The sequence below is a fragment of the Pseudonaja textilis genome, chromosome 13 (genome assembly GCF_049901715.1).
Source record: "Pseudonaja textilis isolate UNSWEBS1 chromosome 13, rPseTex1.2, whole genome shotgun sequence".
NCBI lineage: Eukaryota > Metazoa > Chordata > Lepidosauria > Squamata > Elapidae > Pseudonaja > Pseudonaja textilis.
The window spans coordinates 13,112,241-13,131,164 of record NC_142002.1 but is presented as its reverse complement, the minus strand read 5'-3'; the positions used below and the strand labels follow the sequence as shown (position 1 = coordinate 13,131,164).

The 18,924-nt window shown below is 40.6% G+C and overlaps 2 protein-coding genes across 11 annotated transcripts in view; both read left to right on the top strand.

Annotated features, from left to right (window-relative positions):
- The first annotated feature begins 7,057 nt into the window (after positions 1–7,057).
- Positions 7,058–13,826, top strand: BLOC1S6 (biogenesis of lysosomal organelles complex 1 subunit 6). Of its 2 annotated transcripts, none has more exons than XM_026709964.2 (5): positions 7,058–7,376; positions 9,007–9,148; positions 9,471–9,558; positions 10,194–10,280; positions 11,862–13,826. In XM_026709964.2, exons 1-5 carry the CDS (start codon positions 7,307–7,309, stop codon positions 11,979–11,981), a joined length of 507 nt encoding a protein of 168 aa, XP_026565749.1. In that variant the 5' UTR covers positions 7,058–7,306; the 3' UTR covers positions 11,982–13,826. The 2 variants fall into 2 exon arrangements, with proteins under 2 accessions (XP_026565749.1, XP_026565750.1); XM_026709965.2 differs by having other exon boundaries at positions 7,267–7,398.
- Positions 13,827–15,865: 2,039 nt separating this feature from the next.
- Positions 15,866–18,924, top strand: part of SQOR (sulfide quinone oxidoreductase) — a 35,743-nt gene continuing 32,684 nt past the window's right edge. For all 9 annotated transcript variants that reach the window (XM_026709842.2, XM_087941413.1, XM_087941415.1 and 6 more), the window contains exon 1: positions 15,866–15,955. The gene's annotated coding sequence lies outside the window, so the exon portion shown is untranslated. The remainder of the gene's footprint in view (positions 15,956–18,924) is intronic.

Below are 18,924 nucleotides of genomic sequence, written 5' to 3'. Positions count from 1 at the left end.
AACCTTGTCAGTTGGCTCCCAACAAGTGAAGTCAATGGGGGAAGCTGGATTCACTTAACAACCAGCTGATTCACTTAATAACCAGCAGTTTGCTGAACCCTGGCCAAAAAAAAAAAAATCCTCGTAAATTCAAGGGTGAATCACTAACCACCTTGGATTAAAATTCCAGCCTCAATCTTGGTTATAAATTGAGGACTACCTGTAATTGGTTTGAGTTTGATTTAATGTGCTGTCTTGAATCCAGCAATGGTGGTCTGTGTAACTACAACCTAAGAAGGAGGGAGCTGTGCAAATCCAATAGTTAGGAGCTGCAGGCAGAGTTTGCCAAGTGTTTTTTTTTCCAGTGAAATGTGATAGAAATGAGTCTCCCTTAGAACTTAGGGTTTTGACTAGCTCCCTGCTTCGCTGCAAAATGTTTGCAAGGGAAAGAAGATTGTGGAACATGTGGAAAATGTTTTCAATGTCAGATTTAAACAAAACATCCAGTAATTTCTCAAGAGAAGCAAGGTCACTCCTCTTGCAAATACTGCGGCAACTCTTTCTTACGTTTGTAACACCAGATAACCACATTCTCTGTACAACTTGCAGTTAAAAAATAAATAAAAAGTGTGGTTTCTTCAAGCTATCAGTGATAGCCAATATTTTGCAACCTTTTAGAGACAATTACAAAAACACATCTAAACAACCAATTCACCATTTATTTTTCCCCCTATTGGTTTTGCAGTCTTTCTCTTTTCCCCCCTTTTTTTTGATATGAAAGCAATGAAATAACTCCCCAAAATCTTAATGTACATATAAGGAGTATTGAATTCAATGGATCCATTAATTAAAAGATAAAAGTTTCCCTGTCTGTTGTGTCCCACTCTCTAGGGCAGGGGCTGACAATCTTTTGGACCTCAGGGACCACCAAACTCACAATTTTAAATCCCAGGGACCACTAACTGGTTCTGTGGGCATGGCCTAATTTGTGGGTGTGGCTTGGTGGTCATGTGACTGGCTGGGCATGGCTTGTATGTAAATATTATAAATATGTATATAAATATTGAATTTTTGATTAAAAAAAGAGCAGCTTTTACCCAAAATCAGGCAAAGCAGGCAGGCAGATTGAGTTGCTCACAGAATCACAGATTCATTCAGTGATCTATCTATCTGCCATTGGCTATCTCAGTCTCTCAAATTTGCTTGCTGTGAGTCTGCACTGAATTTGCTTGCAAGCAAACCTTCAGTCCTAAGGGAGGTTCAGCTGTGCTGAGACGAAGATCTAAAGATTAGCTAGAGAGCAAGAAATCTAACCATTTCCTGCTTCCTAGCTAATCTAAATCTCCCGGCACAGCAGAACAGATGATCATCAGAAAAAGGAAAAATAGCAAATTTAGCAGGAAAGTTTGCCAGTAAGGAGTGAGTGGGCGGGGAGGGTTCCCGTGGGCCAGGTGAACGATGCAGCCTTGTATTTCTGTGCAGCCTGGATTAATTGCTTTGGGAGGGTGCTCTGGTTGTGAGATTTCTCTGCAGTCCACCAAAATTTTCTCGTGGCCCACCAGTGAGCCCCCTTTCCCACTGAAGAGGTACCTATTTATCTACTCACATACTTTCAAACTGTTAGGTGGGCAGGAGCTGGAGCAAAGAACGGGAGCTCAAACACCGAACAGGTCTCAAACCCGGGTTGTCAGCTCTGTTGCCGATGAGCTCTACATCTTTAACTGCTGAGATATCACGTACCCCCATATGAAAAGATAATTAACACCCTTGCCACCTTTATCTAAGCTTATAATAGGAAAGGCCTCCATCTTTGTTATTGTATCCTTAAGCAATTGGGAATCAGGCCTGGCCTGGGAGGACAGGTCTGTTCATCCCCGCAGGGATGGCAAAATCTCACGAAACCCGCTCCACCTTTCAAGTTCAACCTTGGGGTATTGTAGGTATAACGTCATAGGGCACATTTCATCATGGGCTGTTGGGCTGTTGATTGCAACCAAACTGCCAAAGTCAGCCCACCCCGAGCTACTTATATTCAAATACATTTCATCATTTCCACTCCCACCCGGCCCAGAGAGTCTGGGTTTTTCAGTGACTGGCTTCAAATGCCTTGGCTACCTGCTCCCTACATCAAGAGCTTCCTATTGACTGCAGCTACTCACAGTTATGGGAAGAGAGAAATCCCCCTTGCCTTGCCTTTCCTGCCTTTTAAATAGCTCAGCTTTCCTAACAATAGGCAATATTAACCCAAACTGCAAAAACCTGTTTGCCGTGTGTGCTCCCGGTTCCTTTGAGCAATGATTGGCATCTTCAACCTGCCATTGGCATTTCTCCTTTCATCTTGCCAGGGAGATCTTTAGAGCCTGATCCAACCTTCTGTCTGGAAAGAAAAGGTGTCAGGAGAAAAGTGTGAGAAGCAATGTGGCTTATTCCATAAATCCCTGTTAGAAGAAACCACAGCTTGTATGAACACAGTCTAACCCCTATATTCTAAAACCCACTACTGTCTTTCTTTTAACCTTGATCCTTTCTAGGGAAGACTGCAATCCCGAGTCCATTTTCAGTCGAAATGTATGTTTACATTCAAGTTATCCAGCTGAGTTATTAAGCTTAGAAGTATACAAACTCATAAGCTTCCTTTAAGTCCTACCGAATCATAAGGCTACTTAAATTCTGTTACGTGCATAGGAATGTACTTCAGAATAAGCATAGATAGGATTGGCCTTCTAATCCAGTAGATACAGTCCATACCATACTGCAGTGTTAAGTCACCAACGGTTATAAATACGTTGAAAATGCTTCGTTTGTTTGAAGTTTCCCACTTTTGATGTAAAGTTTATTTCATCTGGATATTTATTTTGCCTGAATGGACACCGTAATCTGCCTTTCACTGGTTTCTTGTATCAATGAATGCAAGAGCACTCTGATCCTTTATTATTATTATTATTTTAGCATTTTGAAATAGTCCATAGTTCACTGTAATCTATTCGGAGACATATATATTTTAAAAGTTATAGATCAACTTCTTGCAGATAAGCTGAGACTGGCTGCTATAGATGGTCTCATTTTTGAAGGACAATTGTCTCATTTTCTCACGCAAGGAAATGCTCATTCTAGGAGGCATATTTTTTAAAAAATGACTCATGATTGGTCCTCACATTTATGACCATTTTTTAAATCAAATTATTGGCCACATAGGAGCACATCCCCACAGTTATGTGATCAAAATTCATACACTTGGCCAGTAGCATCTACAACTTATGACCACAGTTGAACCCAGAATTTATGTTGCTAAGTGAAACATTTCTTAAGTGAGCTTTGCCCCATGGTATGACTTTTCTTGCCACATTTGTTAAGCGAATTACCCCAGTTGTTAATTTAGTAATGTGGTTGTTAAGTGAATCTGGGTCTCCTCATTGACTTTGCTTGTCAGAAGGGCGCAAAAGGGGATCCCATGACCCCTGGGACACTGCAAACTGTCATAAATATGAGCCAGGTGCCACACATCTGAATGTAAATCATGTGACCATGGGGATGCTGTAACAGTCGTAAGTGTGAAAAATGTCATTCGTCACTTTATTCAGTGCCGTTTGTCAGGATTCTGGCAGTTACCCCATTTAAATCATGAGCCTCAAGCCAAACTTCCAAAACTTCAGAAGGATTTATTGGGAGTTAAAAGGTCCGGTGTTGCCTGGGTGTAGCTGACTCTGAGACACATCATTCATTGTCACCCTTGACCCTGGTTTTCCCCCCACCTCCTGGGTGTATCGAAATTCATATTCTCCAATGGGACACATCCATAGCCCAGAGTCATCAATCATGCTCTCCAGTTAGAATTTTGCATGGCAGAAACTTCGGTCACCTAGTTACTATCTTTGAAAACATTTATGGAATGCACTTTCGGTTTGCAAGCTGCTGCACTGCTCCTCCCTCCCTTTCTGTTGGCAACTCTAAAAAGACCAGAAAAATATTTTAGGAGTTGATACCATTGTAAGTTCAAGCAGCCACTAAGTGAACAGTTGTAAGTTGAGGACTACCTGTTTTTACAACGGTCATGGGGTCATGTGATTGCCTTACCTGCTGGCTTCCAATAAGCAAAGTCACATGATTCCACAATCCACTTAACAACTGCAGTGATTTGCCAAAAAGATTGCAAAATCAGGTGTGATTCATTTAACAATTGCCTTGAATAGCAATGGAAATTCTGGTCCCAATTGTAGTTGTCAGTCAAAAACTATCTGAATGCAAATTATATGCCAGTAATAATTTGTGTCATTTGTGTATGATGTCATTATGGCTCCCCCCCCCGCACACAAAAGCACCTTTGCAAACAGAGGCGTTTTTCACCACTGCAGTTTCTCTTACCCCAGACCAAGGGTGTCACATTGTCATGGCAGCATCACTTGACACGTTGGGACTTTTTTCCCCTTTGTTAAACCAGGTGTGGGCGTGGCCAGCACATGATGCATCCAGGCCGCAAGCCAGGAGTTTGACACCCCTGCCCCAAACTGACAAAGAAGTACCCCCATTCTAACTATGGCTTTGTTTATATAAAACTGCAAGCCATGACTTGCTTAATAGAATAGAATAGAATTCTTTATTGGCCAAGTGTGATTGGACACACAAGAAATTTGTCTTGGTGCAAATGCTCTCAGTGTCCATAAAAGAAAAGATACATTTCTTTTTAAGAATGTTAAGAATTAAGTTTTAAGAAAGTTAAGAATTATCAGGTGCAACACTTAATAATAGTCATAGGGTACAATCAGCAATGAAATCATACTACGAAACAGTCAATATAAATCATAAGGATACAAGTGACAAAGTTACAGTCATACAGTCATAAGTGGGAGGAGATGGGTGATAAGGAGAGATGATAAGATTAATAGTGATAGTAATACAGATTACTAAATAGTTTGACAGTGTTGAGGGAATTGTTTACCAGAGTGATGGTGTTCGGGGAAAAACTGTTCTCGTGTGTAGTTATTCTGGTGTGCAGTGCTCTTATAGCGTCATTTTGTGGATAGGAGTTGAAACAGTTTATGTCCAGGATGTGAGGGGTCTCTAAATATTTTCACAGCCCTCTTTTAATTATGTTTTATTCAGTAAGCCACAAGTAACTAGGCTCACCCAACATACTGATGCACAAGCCGAGATTGGCCAACCACAATTGTTGGGTTTTGCACTGTAAGCTAAGTCATAAGCAAACCACAGTACGGTTTTGCATCTTGTATTTATCAGCCTATGTGAACCAGAGATATCTGTATCTGGGACAGTTGTTCTTGGAGGACAAAGCTGGATGTAGAAACTTTGAAAGCCTTCCATTATTTTAAGCAGCACTATTCAAGCTTGTGGGCCCTGTATTAATTTTATTATTTTTTTAGAATAGAATACTTTATTGGCCAAGTGTGATTGGACACACAAGGAATTTGTCTTGGTGTAAATACTCTCAGTATACATAAAGAAAAGGTACATTCGTTAAGAATCAAGAATCATAACATACAACACTTAATGATAAATTAGTAAGGATAAAGCTTTGTTCGAGTAACTAAAGTAAACTTCTCAATCATCTACAATCATGCACAGGCAGTTTTTCTGGTTTTGTCAGAATTTTAATCCTCCTGCTTATAAATAAATACACTTTATTTTCCTATTTTTATTCCCTCCCACTTGTTAAATAATCACATACCTGGATATAGTTGCCCTTGACCCAGTACACAAACGCAATTGTGACGTACAAAGCATTTTCAAAGTGTTTGAAGTCTAAGTCCCCTACAAACTTTTTTTTTTAAAGATTTTGAGCTGAGCCAAGATTTAGCCACTACCAGAAAACAGGGAGTTGTAATATTCCATTGTTATAACACACAACTTGATATTTTGATAGTTCTGATTTTCTCACCATTCAAAGGGGAAATAGACAGAGACCAATAATGCAAGGTAGTTACAACTTCATTCAAACATTGATATCCCCTAGATATTCACAAACTGAGCAAGAAAAATTTCCTGTACTATGCTGCATAATTTAATAATTATATATATAAAATTATATATCTGAGGGGAAATGGGCAACTCTATTTTGTTTCTTGCTAGAACAAGAGGCAAACCCCTTTTAGTTGACCTCAATATATGAGCATCCTTCAAAACCTAAAAGGATGGTGCACTGCATAGGATAATCTAACAGACACCTCTTATTTGCCATGCAATTCTAAAAAAAAATCAAATTCCAAATAAACTATTATAACTCAGCCCTAAGAATTATTTTGAAAAACCACCTGGGCACCCAGAATTAACAGGGAGGCATAAGCAGCCCTGCAGATACTAACAGAGGGGCTGGAACTGACAAGTGCATCCCCCAAGGGCCTGGGAAGGACTTTCTCTGAACAGCTGGTGTTGCTATGGCAACCCACCCACTCTGCCTAGCAACCAGGTACTATGGCACACCAGCATTAAGGTTCTATTTAGAGATAGAGATAGAAAGAGGGGGGGAAAGGACAGAGCAACCAACAGCAAAAATCTCGGGGTAAAAATAAATAAATAAAAAGCACCTAAGACCTAATTGTGCTTGTTGGGATGTGTGTGTGTGTGTGTGTGTGTGTGTGTGTGTGTGTATTTGGATACTTATCTCACAGAAATCATAAAGTTTATATAATTACTTAATTGATACAATTATGTAAATGTATGGTAAATATTTGTTTCAGATTATCATGAATATATATATATATATAAATATAAATATGTTTAGAAATAACAATGTTAAAGCTATTAGATAGATATATTTTTCATGGGAAAACTATATATTTTTAACAAATGGAAAAATAACAAGAGGAGCAACATTGTTTTAAAGTTTGGCAAATGGTTTTAATAGCTGACAATAATCCCCAGAGGGAACGACTTTTTAAGAAAGATGGCACCTCTCTCCTCTAATCCGAATTCCCTTCGTCTCCCTGATTTCCAAAGGGCAGCTCACTTTTTAAAAATCGTTTAGAAATTATTTGGGGAAGATACAATTTGCACAATGAACCCGGAAGTCCCCTCTGTAGGTCGGGCGTCGAAACTCTTCAATTTCGTATCTCTACCTTCCTCCGGATCGCCGGAAGGCCTACTGTCCTGCGAAGTTGAGGCCTGCCCCTCCTGTACTTTACACCCACCCACGTCCCCGGAGGGGATCCCGGTTGACTCGGAAGGGTCCGGTGAAGCCGCTTCGCGAGGCCTTTCCCTCACACCGCCGCCTGTAGGAACTTCGGCCGGGCTTGCTACGCCTCGGTCAGGCCGGGAGATTTAAGCGGCGGCTTTCTTGCGGGGTCAGTCCAGCCGCGGTCCTCGAGCGTGGGCGATGAGCTTGGCAGAGGCGCCGGAGGTGGAGGCGGGATGGCCGCCCGGAGCCTTGAACGACCCCGCCTTAGGTAGGTGGACTTGGAGCGCGAGGTAGGCCGAAGCCCGCTGGGGGTGATGGGACTTGAAGTCCAAGGAGGTCTCTCTCTCTCTCTCTCTCTCTCTCTCTCTCTCTGTATGTGTGTTTACAGTATGTAAATCTCTATTCATATATGGGCGTGTGTGTGTATACACACAAAACCTTTATTTCCCTACCTTATATATATTATATTACATTATATATAAAATAATAATATAAAATTATGTATGTATGTATATTAGTGAAAAAATAGGAAAGTACAGGAGGAAGATTGTGTGTGTGTGTGTCTGTGTGTGTGTCTGTGTATAGATAGAAGATATGTGCATATATACTGTATAAGCACACACCACACACACACACACAGAGGGAGTGGTCGGGTTTAAAAAACTGCAGAAACCATATATATGAGTGTGTGTGTATATAGAGACACAAAGATACTGTCTCACACACATACACACTTATATAGCACGCCCATCATGTACCGTTTTATATGCATACACAAATATATAACATTTATAAAAAGATATACATGTATCTAAATATTTTTTCATGTTGTATATATTTTTACATGGGCGTGCATAATGCTTAGTATGTTTGGCCTATGTAACCCGTAGTTTTGCTTTTGGGCCGGGCTCTTCTGCAATCCTTTGGCAAGGAACCCAGCGATCAGTGCACAGTGGTTTGTGTCTGTTAAGTAAACGCACTTTATTGCGTCTCTCTCCTATTGCTTCTGTTCTTAATTTAATTACAGCATTTCCACAACAGTAGGAAATTCCTTTGGGCAATAAATCACCTAAAAAATGAAATGAAGCATTGAACTTCTTTCTCCTAGATTTGTCCACGTTGTTGAGAATTAGTAAGATACACAGAATCCTAAACAAAGGTAGTCCTTGACTTACAACCATTTATTTGGTGACTTTTAGGAGTTATGGAAGTGCTGAAAAAAGGGACTTGGGACCAATCTTCACACTTATGACCATGGGAGCATTCAGAAAATGGTTACGAGTAGCTAATGTGGTACCCTTTCCATTTGTTCCGATGTTTAATAATGGTTCATTTAACTGCATTGATTCACTGAAAAAGCATGGCAACAACAACAAAACATAAAATCAGGCATAATTTACTTAACAAGCACTTTGGTTAGCAATGGAAATAGTGGTCCCACTTGTGATTCTAAGTAAGTCAAGGACAACTTGTGTCTTAACTGAAGTTTCAGTAGTATATGTAGTCCTTATTGTAAATAAGCTCTAAGCTAATAATGCAGGATAAATAATTATTTACATTGTCAATTAGTCAAACCTTAAGCAGCATGCAGTTGTAGCTCTTTCATTTTTTTAGTCACTTTATCACCATGGTCAAGAAAAATGGCATTAGTTGAATTCTTGTTAGTAGCTTCAGTTACATCTGTGGAACTTTTTTAAATTAAGTAAAGTTTCTGACTACAGAGTTCTCTTAAGTTTCTGTTTATTTAATAATTGCTTTCCATTTAAAGGTATCACATTTTTAAGAGGCACTAATAGTATCGGGCTCTCACTAGGATAGCTGAAAATGATGCAATAATTCTGAGAATTCTTGGTTCAGAGATTTTTCCATTACCGTTTTTAACAACCCCTTTGTTTCAGATCTTGATAATTCTCCTGATGAGGCCATGGTAGATGACTTTCCTCTCATAGATAAGAAAGCTGTGGAGCAACTAACAGAAGGGCTGGTTTCGCACTATTTACCTGACCTACAACGATCAAAATTAGCCTTAAAAGAACTCACGTACGTAACTTTTAAAAAATAGTCATTTAACTTTTTATGTATGGTACAAACCCCAGCCCTGGTATTAGAATTAATATTCCTCTTAACTGAGTTTCCTATTTAAAAAAATTCCATATTTATTTCGGGGATATACAGCACTGTTTGCGTTTCCCTATCCATCATATCAAGCGGAGATGTTTTTAGAAATGGGTGGTGGGAAAGCTACTGAATCTTGAGGGCAGGTAGCCTTCAGAATTTCTAAAATAGAAATTTTCATATCAGCACTTTATTTTTGTAACACTGATTTCAAAATGCCTTTTAAATTGCTCTATTTTTCTTTCAGACAGAACCAAGAAGTACTATTAGAAACTGTGCAGCAAGAAATCTCAAAGTTTAAAGAATGCAGTTCAATTCTTGATATCAATATGCTGGTAAGTTGTGTTTTTGTTAGATTTGACTTCATTGGAAGATCCTTACTGTTGAACTTCCCCTTTTTCGCAGAAATACATGAACTGTTTTGTACATACAATGATGTCTTGTACTAATTGCAAACATCCAACAATGAATGTACTGTATGTGTTTTCGTGTGCTAAAACGGAAACCATTTGATCCCAAACTGATTTAGGCATGTGTAATCACCCTGGTAGTGCATATGGTTCAGAAGATAATAGACTTTGCTTCTAATGATGGAAATTATCATCGATGGCAGGAGCCCAGTTCAGTAAATTGTTGAAAAATAAAAGACAGTTACGTACTGCTCTTCTGTAGCCTTTCAGAGTTTGTAAAAGGAGTCTGTATTTTATTTTTAGTGAACTCTAGCCCGCTATAGTGTCTTTAAATCCTAGTACTTTTTTTCATGCAGATCTCACTAAGTGACTCTGAACAGTTTACTGAACAGTTTACTTCTTACTGCATTTTGGGCCTTCCTTAAAGGGATTATACCTAGAATAGCTTTTTACGCATACTTTGGTATCTTCAAGAAACAAGTTACTTGTTTTTTAAAGTTAGGTTTGTTTTAGACACACTATACATTTCTATCGCCAGTAAATGTTTTCTCCTTTTTAAGTTTTCAGAAGCAAAATACTATCACAATAAGTTGGTAAACATTAGGAAAGAGATGCTGATGCTGCATGAGAAGACATCAAAGTTGAAAGTGAGTTTTATTTCCCTTGACTAGTAAAATGTGGGCAAAATTTACATTGCTGATATACATTTTAACTCATCCAGGTCTTGCAGATCCAAACAAAAGTCCTGTTTTCTTATTAACCCCATTCTAAATTAGCATTTTCACAAATGTTCGGTATTTGAAATGTTGCCATTCATTCAAATTCAAATCTCAACTTTTAATACCAAGTTTAATTGAATTTACTACCAGAGAGTGCATGCCTTCAATATTATAAAAATAAGGGCACTTCTCTGCCGTAAAGCAGAATTTCTCTGTAAAATAATTCAGCATTAATTGCATATAAGACCTATAGCAATAGCAATAGCACTTAAGACTTACATACCGCTTTACAGTGCTTTACAGCCCATTCTAAGTGGTTTGCAGAATCAGCCTCTTGCCCCCAACAACGTGGGCCTCATTTTATCCACCTCGGAAGGATGGAAAGCTGAGTCAACCTTGAGCCTGGTGAGATTTGAACTGCCAAATTGCAGGCAGCTGGCAGTCAGCAGAAGTAGCCTGCAGTACTGCACTCTAATCCCTGTGCCACCGAGGCTCATGAATAAAGCTGTAATCCTGTGTATTGTTACATCCACTAATATAGTGTGAAATTATTTCTCAGGAAATATTCATAAGTTTGGACTGGGTTTTATATTTGCTTATAGATGGTATTGGAGAAAATAACTTTCTCTTATAAATTCTTAGACTTTTTTTAAAGACTTTTTTTATACTGCTTCACAGTGGTTTACAGCACTCTCTAAGCCAGGGGTGTCAAACTGGCTGGCTGTGGGCCGGATGCCTGCAGGCCATGCCCATCCCAGCCCTGCGAATGGGGAAAACGTTGCAAAACGTCACATGATGGCAACGTGACGTGGCGAGTTTGACACTCATGCGCTAAGCAGCTTACAAAGTCAGTATATTGCCTCCAACAAGCCAGTCAGGATTGGAGGAGTTGAACTCTTGGCAGTAGGCAGGGTTAGCCTGCTATAATACTGCATGCTAACCATTCCAGCAAAAAGAGGAAAATGAAATAGTGGACTGTCAGTTGACTTAGCAAACCACGTCACAGAAATTTTGTAGGCATTAGGATTCATCTGTAATTTTAAAAACCTCATTGTTTAGAATTTAGAATCGCAGCTCGTGGAGATTGTATAGAATTTTTCTCTCAATGAAATCAGCTCTCCTCCTCATAACAATGAATTTAGCAGACTTCAGAGGACTGAGAAGTGGGCATAAATGCAAAATATAAGAGAGAGATCTGGATCAATGTTTCCTTTAAGGCTTTGTAAAGGGATTTGAATCTTTTCAACTGTACAGAGTATCCATTAGAAAATGAACATGTGTTTTAAAGATCAGGAAAAAAGGCTAAACTGACCTGTTTGGAAGGACTGGTTATAACTCTCAAACAGATGCACTGTTATAGAATAAAACTAAGCTTTTTCCAGGATCCTTTGTAATAGTACATGAAGAGGAAATAAAAGCTAGGAGACCATCGAAAAATAATAGCAGAATAACGAGGCTGTGATTTCCTCAAATATAATCTTTTGGCTTTCTGATGCTTCCTTCTTTCAGAGGAGAGCACTCAAACTCCAGCAAAAACGACAGAAGGAAGAACTAGAGCGAGAACAGCAACGGGAGAAGGAACTGGAAAGAGAAAAACAATTGACTGCCAAACCAGCAAAAAGGACATGAAAGCCCAACATGTTTCGGCTTGTTGCGCTAATTATATTAACCTTTGGACTTTCTGGGGATACGATGATCCCCTCGCACTCTCCTGTTCTATTTTGCCAAGGAAGTATTAGTGAAGTCTTCATATTTCTACCTTGCTGTTGGCAAGGAGCTAGGAACGGAAAGTGTACCACATTAGCTACTCGTAACCACTTTTTGATTAATGCTTCACTAATATTGCTGGGTCAGATTTTTTTTTTAAAGATATAGGATACTCTATGGTAGGGTGTCTAACCCTGGCAACTTTAAGACCTGTGGACTTCAGAGAGCATGGCTGGCTGGGGAATTCTGGGAGTTGAAGTCCACAGGTCTTAAAGTTGCCAAGGCTGGAAGCCCCTGCTCTATGGTGTTAATGCCAACATCTTACGAGGCCTCCGTTGATGTGCATGTGTCCCAAACCCAGGTATGTTCCTTAACGGCTAACTCTACCTCATTAAATGTACTCTACATCACACTTCAGGTTAGTTATCACCCATCTGTCCATATCCCTTTGCTGAGGCAGGGACTTTTGCAACTGCAGGAAGCATGGGCAGGAATCCTTGTGGCAACTCTCTGAGTTCAAATTCTCCAAAGACAAGCTGGTGGAATAGCTTAGCCAGGACCTAACAGGATCTTGCTGGGTGAAGGGACAACAGAAGAAACATCCATTCAAAAATATTGGTGCAACATACAGGCATGTCTTGCCCAACACCTAATTTCAGGAAATGAACACATACTTGGGAAATGCCGGGAAAGTTTGTGTAGCTTGCGCCCATCAGATTGATTCAGCTTTGAAGGAGACATTTGGTAACAAGCAGGATTAGAATTCTGGATATGCAGCCTCAGTACAAACACACAGGTAGCACCATGAGAAGAGAACAGTGCCAACCCGGACTGCCCAGTTGAATGCTGGTGGCAGACGGCAGGCTCCCTCTTGTGCTCTCAAGCGGTTGTTGCTTCTAGGTCAATCACCACAAATATTTCTCTCTTTTTAAAAAGTCCAGGCCGTTTTAATTACAGTAATTTGGGAGACCATAAACTGTAATAGTCAGGGAACAAAATGTGTGATTTTAAAAAAGGTCTGCTTGACTGTGGGGAAAAAATGGTGTGATTGTATCATTCTCAACCAGCAAAAGAACTGAGGTGTGTGAACATGGATGGATATTTCAACCTCAGCAATTTTGTGATGTATGGACTTTAACTTCCATACATCTTAAGGTTGCTATAGTTGAAAAACACAGGTATGGAGACACCTTGAAATAAACCTAGCATTAAAATCTTATTTATAATCAATTATAAATGAAATTAGACGATGTGGTTTGATTAAAATAGAAGAAAACCATCAAAGGATAATACAGCAAAAGCCAATATGAGTTTTATGTCATCCTACACAGTTGGGATCCTGGGGTTAAAAAGCACAGTTCAACTTCCCTAATGTTTTCAGTTATGTGTCCACACCTGCTTTGTCACAATTTTAATGGTGGACTCCACACAACCATGTTGAAAATCTGAATCACCTTTAGAATGGTAGGCTGTTTGACAAAGATAGTTAAAGGAACAAGGAGGCCACATCTGGGCACAAAAGGTAGCTGGATGCCTTCAGACTAGTCACTGAATTGGAGGTAGAAGGTCTATTTGAGAAGATGCTGGTAAAGCCATTCTAAAAATGTTGCCAAGTCATTGTGTGAACACTTGGAACAACTGTAGTGTCAAGTAGCTCTAAGTATAAAAGCCAGATCTGTTTCAGTTCTGTGTATTAATTATATTGCATCCTACTTTTCCTCGTTATCAAATGCCACAATGAAGATGTTTAAATATCTTTTCTGCTTATGAGTGATATATTACTCACTGCTCAAAGAGTGATATATTATCAGTCTGTAACATGCACTCACAGTTACTTTCCATGAGCTTCAGGAGTTTTTCCTCAAACTTATCTCTGTGTCTCCGGAATCAACAAACCTGTTTTTGGAGTCAGACCTAAAAATAGCAACTAGTTTGATGCTGAGTGCAGATACTGTAAGGAGAAAAAGGCAGCAAGAACGTTCAGTAAACCTGAAGGATTTCTGAGGCAGCTTGTCAGGAATCAAAGTTGAGTTGTGGAGTGACATCGTTTTCATCAGGGTAATGTTTTCTATAGCGCCTTAGTTGGGAAGACGTTGGATCAGCACAAAGGAAGCCCAGGTTGAAGTCCACCTTCCACCATGAAAGGTCCTAGGGTGACTTTAGGTCACCCTTTTTCAGCACAAAGAAAGAATGGTGATTGTGCAGAAAACAGCCTTGTGTATACATGGAGCATGACAGCCTAGGGAATTCTGGGAGTTGAAGTCCACATAACAGAGCTGCCAAAGTTGAGAACTATGTCCGGGAGGAAAGGCAGGCTATGCATCCAAGATAGGTGAGATTAGACCAATATCCTTTTTGTCCCAGCAATCAGCCAGAATTTCTCAATAAATCCAAGATCTTAGATCTCTCCCTTGCAATAGCCATAGCACTTAGACTTATATACTGCTTCACGGTGCTTTACAGCCCTCTAAGCGGTTTAGAGATTGTTGCCTCCCAACAATTTGGGTCCTCATTTTACCCACCTCGGAAGGACGGAAGGCTGAGTCAACCTTGAGCCTGGTGGGAATCGAACTGCCAAATTGCAGTCAGCAGAAGTAACCTGCAGTACTGCACTCTTTAAGGCAGCCACAAGGAAGTGATTCAAACACTGTTCAATTTTTTGGCACCTCACCCTTCAAAAAAGGCAGAGGTTTAACTGCAGTATTGACTGTTTTATTGACCTCTTGACCCTAAGGAGGACCCCCTAGTAGTTCCTTCTGTCAAATTAAGCGGAGTAGGGCCCCCTACCTATTTAACTCGATTGGTCGCCTTTCACAGAGCCAAGCCCTCTCCTAAATAATTTAAATTCTAAACCTGGGCTGCCATTGTCAGAGACAAGTTGTATTCCAACAGACCTGTACCAATAAAGCACTGATGATATTCCTCGTCTGGGTAATGAAACATCAATTGAGCTCAGAGAGCACTAAAGACCCCTCAGACCAGGGCTGTCGATGATGGCCAGCACATCTGGAGGGCTTTGAATTGGGGGAAGAAGAACCTACCCAGGACAGATGTTCCTAAAGCCCCTCTGGGTGGACTACAATTCCTTCCCATCCCCAGCCAATCCTAAGAACTCAAGTGCTCCAGAGTGTCAGCCGCAGTCCTGGATTGCAGCATAGCCCTTGGTGAGAAAACTCTGGCAAGAGGAAAGCACTTAACAAGGTATGTCGATGGAGCTTCTCAGTCATCCAGGTTGTCCCAAAGGTGCTTTTTCCAAGAGGCAACTGGACTTTCTGGGTTTTTGCATTGAAGAGGTTTGGCTTCTCATCCAAGAGATGAAGAAGCTTCTTGGATGAGAAGCGAAACCTCTTCAAAGGGAAAAAAAAAGCCAGGAAGTCCAGTTGCCTCTTGGAAAAAAAAAAAAAGCACCTTTGGGGATTTAACAAGGTAAGCCGCCTGACCTCGCGGCCCTGCCGGCTTTGCAAGGCAGCGCAGCCCCGACTCGGACAGGTAAGAAACAAAGGTGTCGGGGATTCGAACAGCTGATTTCCTACCCACCTTCCCCCTCGCCAAGACCTGCGCCGGGCCCCCCTCCCCAAGGTTTAAAGCCAGGCGGCGATGCGCGGTGCGATTGCAGCCGAGCCCGCCGCCTTTGCAAAATTTGGCCTGAAAGGGAGCTACGCTCTGCACGCGCTCAGGAACCCTCGGCTTGCGTGCTCCGAGCCTAACCTCCGATTGCCCCCTTTCTCCCCCGTGGCTCCTCCCTGACCGGAGGCGGCAGCTGAAAGGAGCGGCTTTTATTTGTCTCCAGCGGCCGCCTCTCCCTTGCGCAACGGGTAGCCGCTTGGGCGCAGAGCAACAGGCGGGCGCAGCGGTTTCGGAGAAGCGAGCGACGCTGGGCGGCTCTTTCCTGGCAGGTGAGTTGAGAGTGGCCTTCGTTTCTCAAGAGGAAGAGGAGGAGGAGGAGGTGGTTCAAGCGCAGAGGTCCTTCCCCGCACCCCGAACTTTCTGAACTGCCTTAGACTGGGTTCCCATCATCCTGGGCAGGCGATCCGAGCAGCTGCAGCCTCAGGAAGTCCCTGTCAAAACTTCTGCGAGTTCCGCCTTCCTTGCAGAAAAGGCTGCGCGATTTGAAGCCGATTAGACTCGAGTCTGAGCTAGGGATCCCAGTTTGGTTTCTGCTGTCAGTCGCACGCTTCATTTCCTGTCCCCGAAGCCTGTGGGGTTACAGCAGTTGAGGCATCTTGGTTTACTTCCTAAGAACATTTATAGAAAAGTAAAGATATTGTTTTATGCAGTACAAGTGGGACATTTATTTGAGGGATGGGATTGTATCTTCTGAGAAGATCACCTTTTTTTCTTTTACAAAAGTTTTGAGTAAATTATTAAAAACTTGGGCGTGGCGTGATTGTCCTGACAATTCTGTTTGTCATACATATTATGGCATAGAGTACATGTTTTATATACATTTATACATCTTTATATTTATACAACACTTAATAATTCCAATCATCAGACTTCCGGTTTGAGCTTCTTCAGCAACAGACCGAAACCTCGTCTCTGCGAGGCTTTGATCTGTGCTCACCACTGGAGCGCCCTGAGCTGGCTGGTTTTGGGGCTAAGCCACCTCGGAGAGGTGGTGAAGAGGGGGGAGACTGCCAGCAGGGTTGAGGAGAGCCGCATCTCTCTTCCCCAGCTGGCCATTACTCCCTTTCCCGAAGGCGGTTGCAGCTGTAGTCAGAAATGGCCACCTCAAAGAAGAACTCAACCGGAAAAGAATGTGCAGGAGGAAGATAAGAAGTGAAAGTTTTGGTTGACCGGGTCAAACAGCAAAAGCAACAAATAAGGTACCCTGGAATTGAAACTGTTAAAAAACAATAACATTGTTCCCTAAGAAGATTTTTAAGGAGAGAGAAAAGGGGAAAGATTTGGTTTTCTCCTTTTCCTATACTGACAGTTAAGAGACTTAAGCAAGAAATTGGAAAAAAAATCCACTTTGACATCAATAGGCATTTAATGCTGAAAATAAAAAGTCAAAGGGATAATAAAGATTTCTGGATAATTAAAAGCTTTTGAAAATAGGAAAGGAGAGAGGAAGAATAAAAGGGCAGGATCTGGAAGGGAGGAGACTACCTGGAATTAAAAAAGAACTAACAGCAAAATCTCAACAAGACTTCCAAAAGATACATTCTAACTGAAATACCCCAGGAAGAGAAAGTCGAAAAAGAAATAAGAAGATACAACTCGGGACTATCTGGATTACTTGATGATTTCTGGATTCTTGGTTATTGTTTTGAATGATTAAAATCAATCGGGTGGTTGTTTAAAACTGTTTAAAATGGCTCCACTTTTAGAAGAACTGAAAATGGAACTTAAAAAGTACAAAGAAGATGCACAAGAAGGGAGAGGTTCTTTTGGCTTCGTATTTCAGTTTTTAGAAATAGAGATTTGGAATTATGAGAAACAACAAGAAATGCCTGCAGAACAAGAAGTTCCATATCTTTTTTAGTACTTCACTTTCATTGGGAATTTCTTTATCTTTCTACTTTTGAGCAAAGGCTAACCTTGCTGCCGTGATCATGTGTATTATTAAGTAAATCACCTCTTTATTATATTTTTCCTGTTATGATTCCAAGTAGGAAAAATTGCGGTTTATATTCCACTTTATGCCCTACCATCTCAAGCCACCTCTGAATTCTATGTCAAAAAGCCTGGTTTTTCTACATTTCCACCATGTGTGGTAATACGATCTGTATTCCTGGGTACGTTTCCAGCAGTTGGGTGATATATTTTTATACATTTTGGCCAGTTTTGCTGGAGGAAGATGCCACCTATAAAACATTTTGTATAAGTTTTCCATATACAATGTGGCTAATGTTATTATTTTTTTTGTTTCTCTCCCATAAACTAATTTTCACCTTTCTGATGATTGTATCTCAGTTTAAAAGCCACCCCCCTTTGTGAAGTGTGACTTTGATTCATTGATTTGATTGATTGATATCAGAAACTTTTCCAATTCAGTTTAAAGACCTGCTTAATCCAGCAACTAGTTGCTATCAGGTGTTCTGGAAATGTCCATGGGTTGAGTGAGGTATGTCTTGGATCTGCTTCCAGTAGTGATATTTGAGGGTAGACTGCTCCTGAATATAAAGGCTTCACAGATCCAAGGGACACAAGTCACATGTTGCTTATTGAAACTTTTCTTTAGTTAACAGCTTAAAACATACAGATAATCCTTGATTTACGATCACAATTGAGATTGGGATTTCCATCCCTAAACAAGTCATTAAATGAGTCATCCCCAATTTTAGGACCTTTTTTTCACCTCATTTTTAATTGAATCCAGCTTCCCCATTGACTTTGCTCGTCAGAAGCCGGCTTGGAAGGTGGCACAGGGTGATCATGTGACCTTGGGATGCTGCAACCCTCATTTATAAGCTGGATTCCATTTTTTAAGTGGACATTTTAAAATCTCATATCCAATAGGAAAGGATCAAGGAAGAACAGAAAGCACCATCTGCATAGGAAAGGAAAAAATGGAACGAAGAAAATGGTATTATCTCCCAAACTTGCAAAGAAGAACAGGCTTTGAAATCCACTTTGATGTGAATTTAGCAGCCAAATATTTGAATCCAGGGGCCACTTGGTTCAGAGTTCTGCATTACAGGCTGTCTGCAAGAAATTAGCCTTTAGAATGCATGTGTTTGTGTGAGAGAAAGATACAAACAGAGAGAAGGGGGTCATCACCTTGTTCTGCTTTGGTTTTACTGCTTCACTTTGGTTCGGATAAAGTCCTTTGTGATGAACGAAGCTTTAAGGCTGTTTAATATTCCCTGAGCAAACACCCTTGCTACTGAGATGATTTTATTTTGCTTTCCAAGCCATG

What these genes read in the sequence shown, in the direction of transcription:
- BLOC1S6 (XM_026709964.2), top strand. Translation starts at nt 7,307, where the DNA reads ATGAGCTTGGCAGAGGCGCCGGAGGTGGAGGCGGGATGGCCGCCCGGA. An exon ending in TTAGCCTTAAAAGAACTCAC is followed by an intron (nt 9,149 to 9,470) that starts GTACGTAACTTT and finishes TTTTTCTTTCAG; the next exon opens with ACAGAACCAAGAAGTACTAT. An exon ending in TTCTTGATATCAATATGCTG is followed by an intron (nt 9,559 to 10,193) that starts GTAAGTTGTGTT and finishes CTCCTTTTTAAG; the next exon opens with TTTTCAGAAGCAAAATACTA.